We start from the raw sequence: 15,967 nt of genomic DNA, 5'->3' as shown, positions 1-15,967 counted from the left end.
TTTTTTTTTTTTTTTTTTTTTTTTGGTACCAGGGATCAAACTCAGGGCCTTGCACTTGCAAGGCAGGCTGCAGCACCACTAAATCCTCTGCCCTCCCTCTGCTACTATTTATTGGTGTGTGTGACTTGCCAATTCAATGCCATGTCACCTGAGGGCAAGGACCTCTTCTTTATACTCCCCCAATCTTTGTCCAGGGCTCTGCACACTCAGCAGGTTATCAGCGGTTGAGAAAGAATGATCTTAAGACCGATGAATGCTCCAAAAGTACCCACCTCAAAATAAAAATCAAAAGCAGCAGCGCTCTTCAAAGTCAGCTGAGAGCTGCTTCCAATTCCGAGGAAAAAGAAAACACTGGCATATATTACTTTTACTTGTACTTCTTTGACACCTTTACAGGTCTTAGGGTAACAGAGTCTTATAAAACCAGTACAACCAATTCTGAGTTTTCTTAATGAGGTATCAGCAGCTCTACTCTATGGGACTACAAGGGAATGCTGATGAACAAAATGGAGGTAACCCTTGTTAAAAGCATTAGATGAACTCAGTGAGTGGCACCATGCCTGCCTGGTATGGGGGCGGGGCTGGGCGCGGCGGCGCACACCTATAATCCCAGCACTCGGGAGGCTGAGGCTGGAGGATCGCTGTGAGTTTGACACCAGACAGGGCTACATAGTGAGTTCCAGGTCAGTCTCAACTATATAGTGAGATCCTGTCTCAAAAAAATAAAATAAAAAAATTTTAAAAACAAACAAAAAAAACTAAACTAAAAGCATTAGCTCTCTCTATCACCACTACTCCCACAAAGCACAAAACAAAAACAGCTCCCAATGAATGAGAGCTCCTCATCTACAGCCAGGGCCTCAGACACTCACAAGTCACTTAAGACTTCAATATTACTGAGGTTCCCAAAGATGTGACTTCTCAACATGAAAGGTTAAATGACCTAGTACCACCATATGAACCAAGAATGAAATTCCCCATTTCCAGATCATTGCTTTAACAACAAACCAACATGTTCTCCAAACATACCTCACATCCCCCATTACTGAATCTGCTGAATGGTCTAAATAGCGTCTGGATCGTCTTATCACTCTACTCCATTACTCTCTGCTCAAATGATGTTAAAGCTTAATCGGCAGTGGGCTCCTGTGGCAAGAATGATCTCAAATGCTGCACTATGCCCTCCGCACAGCCCCCATGCTCCATTTACTCACTAGGGGTCATTGGTGAATCTAGGAAGTCGTGGCTGTGGGAAGCCATAGAGGTGACAGTAGAGTACGTCGAAGCAGTAGCAGCACATCTCTGCAGTCACCACCAAATTCTTAGTGGTATTGGCAGTTCCATTGGGCCGGGGGAGAGGGCTCAGAGCTCCCGATGCGGGATTCATTCGTGTGATAGGAGAGTTTCCAGGTCCCAGAGTTAAGTCTGACGACACATTCTCCCGTCCACTGCTGCTGTCCACATGCTGGTGGTTTTGAAGAGGTCCTGAACTAGAGCCGGGGACAGTAGTGGACTGGTTCCCGTGACTGTGCGTTCCGCTTCCAGATAATTTGGGCTTCTTGACCCCACAACAGCCTGCTGCCAACTTGGGCTCAAGTGGAGGAACACAACGTCTTTTTCCCATCCTGATTCGGTGCTCGTGGTCTGGAATGCTGCAGAACCCTAACCCAGAAGAAAACAGTTAAGCACTGCCTTGAGTGGCTACAAGAAGAGAGTAAGTGAACACACTGACACAGCCTATAGTCCCAGCACTCCTGCAGGCTGAGGCAGGAGGATCGAAAATTTGAGCCTAGCCTGAGCAACTTAGGGAGACCCTCAAAAAAATAAAACAATAAATAATAAATAAAATAAAAGGCTAGGGATGCAGCTCAGTTGTGAAGGCCCTGGCTTCAATACCCATTACCGGGAAAAGGAAGGGAAAAGAGAAAAAAAAAAAAAAATCAGAAAAAGAGCTGCACATACTAGGTAGTAATCATCAAATTCTCTTTTACACCCAAACCTCTGGATTACGTGACCGAAATAGGTGGCAGAATAGGGGTATAAGAGCACTCATGCTCTAGACCAGACTCCTGAACTTTTTCTACAGGGGAACTTTTAAACCTTGGTAATGGGGATTGAATCCAGGCCTTTGGACTGAGCTAAGACTCCCAGCCCCATTTAATGGACTTTTAACTCAGAGAACAGTAAGCTGCTATGCTGGTCTTGGACTTCGCATCCTCTTTCTTGTCTGAGCACCTGGCCTGGAACTACACTTTCCATAAAGTGCATGGTCACCACGGGGGAGGCAGACGAGAAGCTGTCTCTTCCCCACGACACCTGGGGCACAAGGTGGAGCTGACAAGAGTGAATGTCCCCTGCCCATCAGACTCAGGTTGATTTCTCTACCTTTTTTACAGGCTTCACATTGCATCATCCTATTTTTAAAGAACTTTAGAGGTATTTTCAAGCTTTTCCTTGTTAACCACATCTTCTTCGCATTTTCCTCATCTCTAACTTAAAATCTGTGATTTCAGCCCTAGACAGGAGTGAGGATGAAAAGCAATTAGCTGTCATTCTGCAAAGCGCACCCCTCTGTGGGCTCCACCTGTCCAACCTCACAGCTCCCCCTTCTAGCCCCTCCCTCAGTCCCCTCTGAACTCACTCAGATTTCTAGGCCTCTAGATCCTTTCAAGACCTTACTCACAATACTGAAACCCAGGCAACCTTGACTCACACCAACAGCCTAAGCTTCACAGTCCTTTTGTGAGGTAGCCATGTCTGCCCTGTCACAGCCAGGGAGAGAGAGAGCCAGCCAGCTTTACTAAATGTGGTCATCACGCGGGAAAGGGGCCACAGCAGCCCGTATGATGGTGTAAAGGAGAGGAAGGGATGTGTGTTTGTCTTTTCTTTTTTTCTTGGCCTTACTGGGGATTGAACCCAGAGACTTCACAGTGCTCTACAAGGCTAGCCCTTTTTTAATTTTTTGAGACAATGCCTTGCCAAGTTACTAAAGTGCCCCTAGGTACGTTCAAACTTTCAATCCTCCTGCTTCAGCCTCCCAATGTGCTGGGATTATAGGCATGCAACACCACGCCCAGCTAGACCTTAGGCTTTTTAAGAAAAAAGTAAAAATATATCCTAGCTGGGCGTGATAGTGCATGCCTGTAATTTCAGCACTCTAAAGAGGCCAATTCAGAAGGATCATAAATTCAAGCAAGCCTGAGCAACTCTGAGACTTGGTGAAACCTTGTCTCAAGAAAACAACAAAAAAACCTACCAACAACAGAAAATGCGTTAAAGAGCTAGGGATAAGGCACAGAGCAAAAGTCCTGAGTTCAAGCCCTGTCCCCCCCCCACCACACAAAGTCCAAAGTCTTTCTCAATAAATTAGGAAAATAGGCCCTAGTTATTTCAATGTCAATACCAAAAATGCCAGGTTTGTTGACGCGCACCTGTAATCCCAGCACTCAGGAGGCTGAGGCAGGAGGATTCCTGTGAATTCATGGCCAGTCTAAACTATCTAGTGAGTTCAAGGCCAGCCTGAACTACACAGTAAGAACCTGTCTCAAAAAAACAAAAAATAAAATAAACAAAACATTGTAAAATTTTGCTGATGAGAGAAAATAATGCTTTCTTCTCAAGATATAACATGTGATTATTTTGGCATATATGTGTACACACACATACAATATGCATTATCTTAACTAAATTTCCTTATTATTTGGATGTGTAGCACTAAACTGTTTCTGGTGACAGTTTCATTATCAGCTCAGAGTGACCACAAACTGGGCTCAAGCGGTCCTCTTGCCTAAATGTCCCAATTTGCTTGGACTCCCCAACCACAACTGTCTCTTTTTAGTGCCAGGGATGGGACTCAGGGCCTCATTCCTGCTAAGTCACCACTCTAACACTGAGCCCCACCTTTTTTTGCTTTTTTTTTTTTTTTTTTTTTTTTTTTTTTTTAGCATAGCTCTACAATACAGTATTTTTGTTGGAAATTCTACAGCCTTTTAAATTAAATCAGACAGTTACATATCCATTTGTAATATCACTACATTCTATGTAATTCATCCCTTTAAATTTTTTTTTGGACAGGGTCTCACTATGAAGTTCAAGCTGGCCTGAAAATCACTATATAGCTCAAGCCGACCATGAACTTGTAGCAATCCTCCTGCCTCAGCCTCCCAAGTGCTGAGGCTACAGTGTGCACCACTACATCTGGCTATGTCTCTATGATTTTTTTTTCCAGTGCTGGGATTTGAACTCAGTACCTTGTGCTTGCCAGGCAGGCATGGCACTACTGAGCTAAATCCCTCGCCCTGTCCCTTTAATTTTAATGAGATAAGGATTTTATAAGTATTATTATTTTTTGAGACAGGATCTTACTATGGTAAGTTTTGAACTCACTATGTAGCCCAAGCTGGCCTCTAACCTACAGTGATCCTCCTGCCTCAGCCTCCTGAGTGCTGGGATTATAGGCATGCGCCCTAACACCCAGTTATAAATATTATTTATGTGGTTCATATATGTACATCCTTGACAAAATACACATCTTGGGCCCTTGTGAATGAGATATAAATTTAGCCAAAGAATGATAGTTTGTATAGTTCAAAGTCTGGCTTAAAACAGACTTCTTTTTTGAGACTTATATACTTGATATAATAAAACCAATGACTAGATGTTTCTGAGCATGCATGTCACTGTAGACTATTTCTGAGTGTCTTATTTAGATAGCAAAGAGAGGGAGCATGGGGTTTGGTTAAAAATGTCACTGCCTTGGGCTGGGGATTTAGCTCAGTGGTGCTACCGCTGCCTTACAAGCACAAGGTCCCGAGTTTGATCCCAGTACCAAAAAAAAAAAAATGTTGCCGCCAGAGCTGAGGATTTAGCTTAGTGGCATGACGGCTGTCTGGCAAGCACAACGACGTGAGTTCAATACCCAGTACAGAAAGAAAGAAAGAAAGAAAGAAAGAAAGAAAGAAAGAAAGAAAGCAAGCCAGCCAGCAGCCAGCCTGCCTCCAAAGCCATTGGCCTGAGTTCAAATCCTGCTTTCTCTAAGACTCAGCTCTCTCAGACTGCTCTAAAGAGGACTAATGACAGTACTTGTATCTGGGGTTGATGGGAGAATGAAATCTGTACAGGCTGTGAAATGATGGTAAGGGTTCTTACACTTAGCACACGGTAAGGGTTCTTACACTTAGCTGCTCTCATCATCTAGGCTCCTGCCTGACCCCTTCCCCTGGGACAGCAACACCCAGACATCCAGGATATGGATGTGTGCTCAGCTTGGAGCAGTGTCTGCATGCCACAGGATTCAGTAAGGAGCCACTGAGTCCTCCAAACCTTCTGCCAGGCAGACATTACCATGACTGTATAGAGAAGGAACTTCAAGACTCCTAAGTAAGAGATCTTCCCAAAGCCACAATGCCATTAAAGTGGCAGAGCTAAGATTTGAACCAAAATCTGTCTCACCAAGCCATGCGGAAAATGAGACCTGCCAATAATTCAATATTTGCCACTGGATTTGGTCTTTTTCCTAAGGACATGAGCAGAGCAGAGCACAGCACAGCACACAGCACAGCCAGTAATCCCAGTTCCCAGCACTTGGGAGGCTGAGGCAGGAAGACTACGATGAGTTTGAGGCCAACTGGGCTATACATAGTGAGGCCCTGTCTCAAAAAACAAAAACATTTACATTTTAGGATATACAAATACACTAGCTATTGTATAGAAGCCTGCCAACGAAAGCAAACAGGAGAAAATGATATCAAACAGGTAATATTCTGAAGCCAAAGCCAACACCTCAGCCATCACCCAGAAAAAGATAAGCCTTCATCTCCCACTCCTGCTGGTGGGGTCCACACGGATGCCACTCGTCTACCTTGCACTTAACTACAGCCACATGTGGGTTTAGGGTACACGTTAGATGAAGGTGCAGAAGTCCAGAAGGCTGCCATTTCAGCAAGAGCGACGGGGTCCACAGGCTCTGCCTCTACAGCCCCAGAGTCCAAAAGAATTGGTTAAACAAGGCTTTCCAAACCGGGCGCGGGGGCGCACGCCTGTAATCCCAGCACTCGGGAGGCTGAGGCAGGAGGATCGCTGTGAGTTCGAGACCAGCCTGGGCTACATAGTGAGCTCCAGGTCAGTCTCAAGTACATAGTGAGACCCTGTCTCAAAAAAACAAAAAAAGAGTCTTTTCATTATTTTCATTACACATCAAGCAGTATCTACGGAAAGCCAACTGTCACAAGACAGCAGCAACAACTCAGGTGATTCTCAGCAGGAAACACCAGCTACCTGACTGGTGAAAGACCCTACAAAGTAACAGGAGACTTTCAAAGTACACAGGCCATGGGGCCGGGGATTTAGCTCAGTGGTTCCGCCGCCTGCCTTGCAAGCACAAGAGTTCAATTCCTGGTACCAAAAAAAAATTTTTTTCTCCAAAGTACACGGGCGCAGGGCACAATGGATTGCAGGCCAGAAGACTGCTTAAACGCCACATCCAATCACTGATCTGCAGCAGGGCATGGTCACCACGGATACCTCGTGTTTACATTTACCAGTTCCTTCAGCACCCTTCCAAACTATGACTCGACATGGACAGAACCAATCAAAATCTTGTGGCTCTGTAGGCCCCAGGCATTTTTCTGGGAGGCCCCTAAACAAACAATTCAACCAATCTCCATTAGTGACCAAAGGCTGAGTTATATACTACTTTCTACATCAAAAACATTTTAGGGGCCTGGGGATTTAGCTCAGTGGTATCACCACCTGCCTCACAAGCAAAAAGACCCAAGAAGTGCGAGTCTCGGTACCCAAAACAAAACCCAACAAAAAACATTTTAGGGCTAAGTATATTGTTGTATGCCTATAATCCCAGAACTCAGGAAGATCACGAATTCGAGGCCAGTATGGGCTACATAGTAAGACTCAGCTGCAAGCAAACACCCAAGAAACAAAACAAAAGAAAGCAAAAATTGTAATTCAGTGGTAGAGTGCTTGCCTAGCGCGTGAGACACCCTGGGTTTGATCCCTTCTATCACAGAAAAAGAGGAAAAAAGCACATTTTTAAGAAATTTATTCTATAAATTTAAAAATTAAAAATTTCAAAAATAAAGTGGTGGAAAGAATGATGCAATGAACTGAATTCCCAGCTTTAACAAAGTTTAATCAATCTATTTTATTACACTCGATATATATCTCCATTCTCTCCCCACCTCTCCTCCCTCTTGTTCAAATATTCTTAAGTTAGCTTTTGAGGGGGCTGACGATTTACTTATCTGACAGCATAAAGCAAATATTAACAATGTCAGTAGAGAATATAAAGTGAACCAAGGTGGTAAAGTACATCAGTTGCTATTTATTCATTTTATCAAAACTTTCTCTTTAGGTTTGAGACTCTTCTGACTCTACCGACATAAAGTGCGCATCTCTTCAGAACAAAGCAGCTGCAGACACTAGTCAAGAGAGGTGGTGCTCTCGCAGTTCAACCTGAGGCCTCTGCGACTGCAGCACAGTACACTTCAGGGTACTAGCATTTTAATAGAACAGAGCAACCATCTACCTGACCAGCTAAAAACAGACGCTACAGAATGACACACCCCACCTCCTTTCTTCCTTCTTTTTTTCTCTCTCTCTTTTTTTTTTTTTTGGCTACTGGGGACTAAACCCAGGGGCCTTCACACTGAGATTCAGACCCAGCCTTTTTTATTTTGAGACAGGATCTTGCCCAGGCAGGACTCGAAATTGCAATCCTCTTGCCTTAGCCTCCCACAATGCTGCGATACAGGTGTGGGCCATAACATCCAGCTCATACCCTACCTCTTCTAAAACTGCATGTGAAACTGTTCTCACCCCTCCCCAAACCTCATAAAAGCCACCAGTTATGGTCCTCTTACCACGTACAGGTGACCATGAAGCTGATTGCTCTTTAGTAAGTGCACTCAGATGTAAAACCCCTTGCTGAATTAAAATACGCATCATGATAGCCCTTCTAGGCCTTGCTGGCTGAGTGACTTACAAAGCTTAGCTAGAGGACCACTTCAAGAGCCAGAAGCAGTGAGCTCCTTTACCTACCATGCAAACACTTTGTTTTTTTGGTACCAGGGATCGAACTCGGGTGCTTGTGCTTGCAAAGCAGGCAGCAGAACCACTGAGCTAAATCCCTGGCTGCGCAACCACTTTGAAACAATCAATGAGAATGCATTAGACTAGGCTTCTGCCAGACAGAAAAGGTACCCATACTTCAATGAAAGCTGGAGTAAATTAAAGGAAACACTGTTGGACCTCTTAAGACTTTTTTTCCAAAACAGGCTCTCACTGTGTAGTTCAAACTGGCCTTGAACTTACTCTGTAGCCTGTCTCAGGATCCAGAGTGCTGGATTTACAGGTTGCACTACCACACCCTGCCCTCTCAAGACAATCTAGTTTTGTTTGTTTGTCTGTTTGAGACAAGGTCTCCCTACGTACTTCAAGGTTGGCCCTGACCTCACTATGTAGCTCTGGCTGGCCTCAAACTCACAGCCATCCTCCTGCCTCAGCCTCCTGAGTGCTGGTATTATAGATGTGTGCCACCACACTCAGCTTCAAGACAACCTTGTAAGGAAAAGTCTGCCTTCAGTGTTCAGTCACTGCCCCTTCCTCAGCATGTTCCCGATTCCTCACCATTTCTGTTTTTATGGTATACACTCTCTGCTTGTCACTAACATTCAAAAGTTCTGAGCTGTGTTGGGGCCTACAGTGAGGACCACTTGGTGATTCCTCCCCTGGCTTTGTGGGGAAACACAGCAGATAGAAACTCGAGCTTAGGGAACCAGCCTGAGCCTGATAGGCCAGGAAGCATCTGTGGGTATGAAAGGGGGACTGAACCCAAGGCCTTTGCACTGAGCTACAACCCTGGACCCCCTTTTTTATTCTCCTTTTTAATAATAAATTTACGCAGTCTCCCACTGCCAGAACAAATTACGCAGTCGAGAGTTTCCCACATTTGGGGAAATCACAGGGTCAGCATATCCGAGTGCAGCGGATGGGAGATCTCCCTTCGTGATCATGCTATCTCCCTGCCAGGTAAGTATTTTCTCGATTTTGAGACAGGGCCTCACTGAGTGACTACGTCGCCCTGGGTGGGTTTGAACTTAGCCTCTAAGAGCGCGAGGGTGACAGGCATAACCACACCTGGTAGACCTGTGTTTTATCTTTCAAAACACCATCTAACACAGTGTCCCACGGACAGCCCACACAACAGTAACAAGAAAATTGCTGACTGTCATCCACAATTTTACCTATAGCTCTCCTACGAATTTTATTTAAATTTACCTTTTGAACAAGAACCTGTGGTTGCTTTGGTTCTGTGGTGAGCTGACTGGAATACAACAGACCCTTGAGTTATGGCCAGCCTCACATATCAACAATTTGGGTTATGACTGGAATTTTAGTTTTAACTTATGACCAAAGTCTGGAGTCACGACCTACACAGTTGTAAACAAGGACTTGAGATGCCAGAAAAATGTAAACATATGTGTTAGTCTGAGCCAGGTGCGTGTGTCTGCGCGCGTGACTTGTCAGTGCTTTATATAATCACTATGATTATTACTATCAGTATGGCCCCACTGGGCGTGGTGGCGCACACCTGTAATCCCAGCACTCAGGAGGCTGAGGCAGGAGGATCTCTGTGAGCTCAAGACCAGTCTGGGCTACACATTGAATTCCAGATCAGTCTCAACTACATAGTGAGACCCTGACTCAAAAAAAAAAAAGAAAAAGAAAAAAATATTAGAGTGACATTTATGTGACCAATCTTGATAATATGTACAGCCTGTCAAAATCCACAACCTCAGCCGGGCATGGTGGCGCACACCTGCAATCCCAGCAATCAGGAGGCTGAGGCAGGAGGATCGCTTTGAGTTTGAGGCCAGCCTGGGTTACAGAGTGAGTTCCAGGTCAGTCTCAATTACATAGTGAGATCCTGTCTCAAAAACAAACAAAATAAACAAAATCAAACAAACAAAAATCCAACATCTTGACAATCTTACAGAGAAAAGATTTGTGTAAGTTGGAAGTTGCATTTTTTTTTTTTTTAATTACGGGGATCAAATGGGACCTTGCACTTGCGATGCAGGCAGCGGCATCACTGCGCATCCCAGCCCAATACAACTTGTATAAGGAAACTAGTGTTGCTAAAGGTGTTACTCAGATTAGTGAGGCACAATCAACAGTGTCGGTAGAAAGGCTCTTTATTAATGTGGATAAATGAAAGGCAGAGGCAGGTTATAGGCTGAGTCTATAATTTGTGAAAAGGCCAGGGCTATAAATGCAGATCTCAAAAAGGATAATCCATCAACATGTGATAATGGTGAAACATTCTGTGCCAGTAAGGAGTGGTTTCACAATTTTAAAGGGAGAACTGGAATTCACAACCTAACTACAGATGGTGAAACAGCCAGTGATGATGAAAGGGCTGCTGAAAATTACACACACCACTTCAAAACCATGACATAGAAAAATGGTTTTTGCTGTCATCAAGTTTTCAACTGTGATAAAACTGGCCTTTTCTGGGAGAAAATGCCCTGAAGGACGTACATTACCCAGGAAGAGAAGAAAATGCCAGACCACAAGCCTATGAAGGATAGGCTAACCTTATTGATAAGTGCCAGTGTGAGTGGTGACCTCAAGATAAAGCCTCTCTTGATTTATCACTCTGAGACCCCTAGAGTGTTCAGAAAACAGTCATGCAGAATAGGCTAGGGGTCATGGAGATCTAATGCAAAAGCTGGGTAACAAGAGTATTTTTTCTTGAGTCAATCAGAGAGGCTTTCTGTCATACTGTTAAGAAACACCTAGAAGGAGGCCAGGGATTTGGCTCAGTGGTTCCTCCACCTGCCTCACAAGCACAAGGGCCTGAGTTGGTACAGGGGATTGACCTCGGGCCATTGAGCTTGCAAGGCAGGTGGCAAAACCACTGAGCTAACTAAATCTATGGCCCTAAAAGGAAATATCTAAAGACAAAGGTTTAGCACTGAAGACTCTCCTCCTCATGGACAATGCTGCCACTCACCCATGAGATTTGGAAGAATTAACCGAAGAATTCCCATGGCTCTCAGTTGAGTTCCTCCCACATAACACAACTCCTCTATTGCAGCCTATAGACTACCAGGTTATAGCTAACTTTAAGAAGCTATCCACCAAGGAACTGTCTGAAGTGCTTCCAGATGGCTTCAGATGCAGATCTGACCCTTACAGAGTTCTGGGAGGAACATGACAACATCCTTTCCTGCATGGGGCTGAGAAATTCTGGGCCGATGTCTCTCTTAGGACAAGAGATCTTCCTGGAAGAAAGTGTGGCCTAATATTATATAGGAGAGAGATTTTGCAGTGTATAGGAGCCTGAGCCTTCAACTGACCCTGTGGTTGATGACACTGTCACTACAGCAGAGTCTATAGGCTCACAGGGAGACAGTGGTGATGCTTAGGACCTGGTGGAAGAACACTCAGAGGAACTGTCTGCAGAGGAACTCCAGCAACTTCTGGCTGAGCCACAGAGAATGGCAGCTGAGGAGCTTTCTGAAGAGGAGGAGGAGTAGTTCTTTTTCTGAAACAAAGGAAATCCTGAAAAAAATGGACAAAGCTACAAAGATTTGTAGAGAAGACCCACCTAGACAGAATAAACCAATCACTGCATTCACTTGCTTAATGACAATGTCATTTCAGGCCCGGGATTTAGCTCAGTGATGTCTCCACCTGCCTCACAAGTACAAGGTCCTGAGTTCAATCCCCAGTACCAGAAAAATAAAACAAAACAAAAAAACAAAAAAAACAAAGATGTTATGTTATACTACAGAAGAGTGTTAAAGAAAAGACAGAAACAGACAACCTTAGACCAGTTCCTAGTTCTGAAACAAGATGTCAACTTGAATGATGAGTACAGTATGAAAATTTTGTTTCTGGTAAACTAGGCACATTTTATAACTTTTTGATGAATACACTAAGAAAAGTACTGGTGTTTCTGGTAAATCACACATTATAGGACTGGGGATTTAGCTCAGAGGTTCCACTGCCTGCCTTGCAAGTGCAAGGTCCTGAGTTCTGTCCCCCATACAAAAAAAACAAACAAAAATTACACACATCGCCAAGGATTTAGCTCAGCGGTTCGGGAGCCTGCCTTGCAAGCACAAGGACCCGAGTTCAATCCCCATTACCAGAAAAAAAAAAATTACACACATCATACAATATATATATATATATTTGTATTTATTATTTAAAAAGTTAGTTAAGGGGTGCTTTGGGAGGTTTTGAATGCATTATGGGTATTTCCATTATTTCTTATGGGAAAAATAGTCTTGACTTACAACCAACTTGAGTTACAACCAGCCTTCACAAATGAACTGTATCTCAGATTCTCAGGGTGTCTATAATTATATAGTCAGATACAATAGGTACTTTTGTTGGGAGTGGTGGTGCATGGCTGTGATCCTAACACTCAGGAGGCTGAGGCAGTTAAGATTGCTGCAAGTTCAATGCTACTCTGAGCTACATGGTAAGTTCAAGGCCAGTCTGAAGTACGTACATAGGAAGACCCTGTCTCAAAAAAACAAAAGAAAAAGATACTTAGGTGATAGTTGACCTAGTTTTTAGAATGTATTATCCATATTGTTTATCTATTTTGCTGTGAAGCTATCAAACCCATCCTTTGATTTGAGCTGAAGAGAGCTGACATTATTGCTAAGAAGGAGTATAGAAATCTTTTTTTTTTGAGACGGTTTCACTGTGTAGAGCAGGTTGGCCTTGAACTCTTGGTGATCCTCCTGCCTCAGCCTCCCGAATGTTAGGATTACAGACATGTGCCACCACACTCGGCTTTGATCCAATCTATACTAGTAGTTGTCATCTCTGCTAAAACACAACTGTGACTGGTCAGTCCTGGACCTGACCTCAAGTGCCACTTAATGTTAGGTGCCTCAGGGTTTTCCTTTGACAGCTCATACATTCTAAACTGCACTTGGAAAAGAATTCCTTTTTTCCTTCTTGAATGATGGGATATTTGCAGAGCAACCCATTGGAGTTTGCATGGGTAGCCACTGCATAGGTAGCCACTTTTTGTTTCAAGGATTAATACAAGGTTATCAAGGCCACCCCTAAGCAAGAACGTGAGGATGACCGGACTGATGTGGCTGGCTGGGCAGAGGGCTGTCCTTCCTTGCTGGGTCCCTTCTAAGGCTACTAAAGTCCACTGAACCCAATAAGCTGATACCTTCTCAGAGCAGCTCGCATCTTCTGTGGACAGAGCCTAGGCCTTGGAGTCACAGACTTAACTGTCCTCCTGGCTCAAATGCCAGCCTGGATGTGCACACTTAGAATGCAAACTCAGGCAAGTCGTCACATCCCATGAATACACCACCACAGAGGATTGTCACCATTCAAGTAAGACATGAGAAGAACATGGCAATCCTCTGGCGCATAACTACTATTTATTGTTTGCTAGTTCTAATACTACCACAACCCATACTAATAAAAGTAGAGTTGGTTATAAGAATAACTAGGCTGAGTTCTTACAATTTCTAAAGGAATAAATGCTCTCTTAATACAACTCTATACAGCTGCTTTATAGTCTAAGGTTTTCTTTTTTTTTTTTTTTTTGGTTATTTGAGACAGGGTTTCACTATGTAGTTGAGACTGAACTGGAACTCACTATGTAGCCCAGGCTGGTCTCAAACTCACAGTGATCCTCCTGCCTCAGCCTCCCCAGTGCTGGGATTACAGGCCTGCGCCACCACACCCAGAATTAAGCATATTATTAACACTGGACTATTACTCCAATGACCTTGGTGTTTTTCACCTTTGAAAGCAATGGTCTCTAATAAATCACCCACTGCTCCTTTTTATTGAGATGCCAGAAAGCATAAAAAAGACTGAGCTCTCCGAGTTCTATTCTACAGAGTCCTCATTTAAGCATGCAGATACACAATAATAAGAAACTGTCCTTGCTAAATATGCTGTTATTGTGGACATCCTGACATTCAATGAATACTAACAGAACAACTTTTGTCAAATTAGTTATATTTCAAACAATAATCAGATTAAAATACCTAGGGCTGGGGATTTAGCTCAGTGTTTCTGCCACCTGCCTCAAAAATGCAAGGTCCCAAGTCTGATCCCGGGTAGCAAAAATAAATAAATAAATCATCATCATCATCATCATCTAGAAGTGTATAGGAGCAGGGGAAAAAAATCTAGTTTCACCTTTTGAAGACAAGCCTCAAAAGGGCTTACTGGAAAACATGACTTCATGAAGATTTGGGAGGTGGATAAGCAAACAAGAAAGGGTCGCCATATTTTTTGTTGTTGTTATCAGGTAAGTGTCCAGATGCTCAAATCAAGCCTTCCACAGATAGGAATAGGCTGTTATTTCCTCTGTGACACAGAGAGTTGAGATGAAATTCAATTTAATAATTATATTATGGGTACTGAAATGGCACCTGAACTATAATTCTGGCCTACTTATGGAACTATTCCAGGAAATAGAAAAAAACCCCACAAACATTCTGGTAACCATTCCAAATTATTTTTTGAAACTCTAGCGTACACACAACACTTGATATATGAACATTTTCCCTGCAAAATACTCATCAACCTATACAATTATTTTAAAATTTATGTATTTTTCAAAGCATGCAGAAATAGGTTCACATCCAAATATTCATGTCCACTTATCTTAAAGAAAACATTGGAATATAGGAGTTACAATTTTATTTTTAGCCCCTTCTTTTCTATGTGGTCTACAACAAAGTGCTAGATCTTTCTGAGCCTTACTTCTCTCATTTCTTTTTTTTGGGGGTGGGGGGTACTAGGGATAAAACTCAGGTCCTTGTGCTTAACAGGTAGGCAGTAAAACCACTGAGCTAAATCCCCAGCCCACTTCTCTCATCTCTGAAGTGAAAACATTTGTACCTACTTTCCTCACAATAGGCTTGGGAGGCTGACAAGATGTGAAGCACTCTGAAAAATTCTTACAAATGTTAATGTACTGTCATTAGTTTTATGGGGTTTTTTATAAAGTGCAGGGGAGAAAGCCGAGGGCCTCACACGTACTGGGCCAAGTACCTGGCCACTGAGCCACATGCACCCTCAGCCCAAGCAGACTGGCATTAATAAAGCCAAAGGGATGCAGCAGTAATAATTTTTCCCAAAAAACTTTGGTTTAAAGTTCACATGTGGAGTTATAATCATTTCTCAATCTGCGATGGAATTTTCAAGGAAACAGTACCACAGTCAACAATATCAGTTAACATGACCAGTGACTTCATTAATATCCGAGTTAAACTATAAATTAAGACAATCTTTTTGGGTAATTGGGAAGGGCGGAGAGCCAGACCTTATGCACTCAGAAGTGTACAGGAAGTGTGACACTACACTACCACCTAAGTCACTCTAACTGATCTATGATAGATAAACTTGTCCTTGCACATTTACTTTTTTAAAAGATTAAGTAGAAGAACTTCAGCAATATTGGGATTTCTTCACGGGAGTAAAACAATACATATCAAGAAAGTACTCCTACTTCATAAAAGCCAAACAGAGGCCTAAAACCAAAACAGCCCTACAATTCCATTCTCCATATGTCCAAGGCAATACTCACTGGAAGCAGGAAAGTTTGTATTGCCAGAGGGACAGCTACAACAGAGGAGAACTACTTTGTCTCTGGAATGAAGTCTCTTCCTTCCAATTCCATTCCTTCTTTCTGTACCTAAGACAGAAATGTAGGATCGGTGAACAAACAACATCCAGGTAGGGGAAAGGTCAGGTATGGTTTTTTGAAAGATTACAACTCAACAGAGCAACTTCTGGAAAAAGAAAGGGGCTCGAGAACAGGCTTTCCACACTTTAAAACGTTTCAAACACAAAGTATGAGGCAGCACAGCAATCCCGTGCCTGAGTCACCTCGTCCTGAGCATCATGACCAGGGAGGACCCCGAGGATCCAAGGGTTTACTGAC

At 43.3% G+C, this 15,967-nt stretch overlaps 1 protein-coding gene and 1 pseudogene across 3 annotated transcripts in view; both read right to left on the bottom strand.

Annotated features, from left to right (window-relative positions):
• Ammecr1l (AMMECR1 like) overlaps nucleotides 1-15,737 on the bottom strand; it is a 25,783-nt gene extending 10,046 nt beyond the window's left edge. Inside the window, exons 1-2 of one of the 3 annotated variants that reach the window (XM_010637642.3) lie at nucleotides 15,611-15,737; nucleotides 1,215-1,662 (exon numbers count right to left, since the gene is read on the bottom strand). In XM_010637642.3, the coding sequence (XP_010635944.1) occupies nucleotides 1,215-1,624 (410 nt within the window). In that variant the 5' untranslated portion in view covers nucleotides 1,625-1,662; nucleotides 15,611-15,737. Of the gene's footprint in view, nucleotides 1-1,214; nucleotides 1,663-2,385; nucleotides 2,571-15,610 lie in introns of those variants that run through there. The other 2 variants (XM_010637640.3, XM_033757142.1) reach the window with 2 other exon arrangements.
• On the bottom strand, nucleotides 8,917-9,053 carry LOC117283692 (annotated as a pseudogene).
• Nucleotides 15,738-15,967: the final 230 nt, after the last annotated feature.

This window comes from Fukomys damarensis, unplaced genomic scaffold (genome assembly GCF_012274545.1).
Source record: "Fukomys damarensis isolate Sample0158 unplaced genomic scaffold, DMR_v1.0_HiC HiC_scaffold_29, whole genome shotgun sequence".
In the NCBI taxonomy this organism is placed as follows: domain Eukaryota; kingdom Metazoa; phylum Chordata; class Mammalia; order Rodentia; family Bathyergidae; genus Fukomys; species Fukomys damarensis.
The sequence above is the reverse complement of the archived record's forward strand: the minus strand, read 5'-3'. Positions and strand labels throughout refer to the sequence as shown.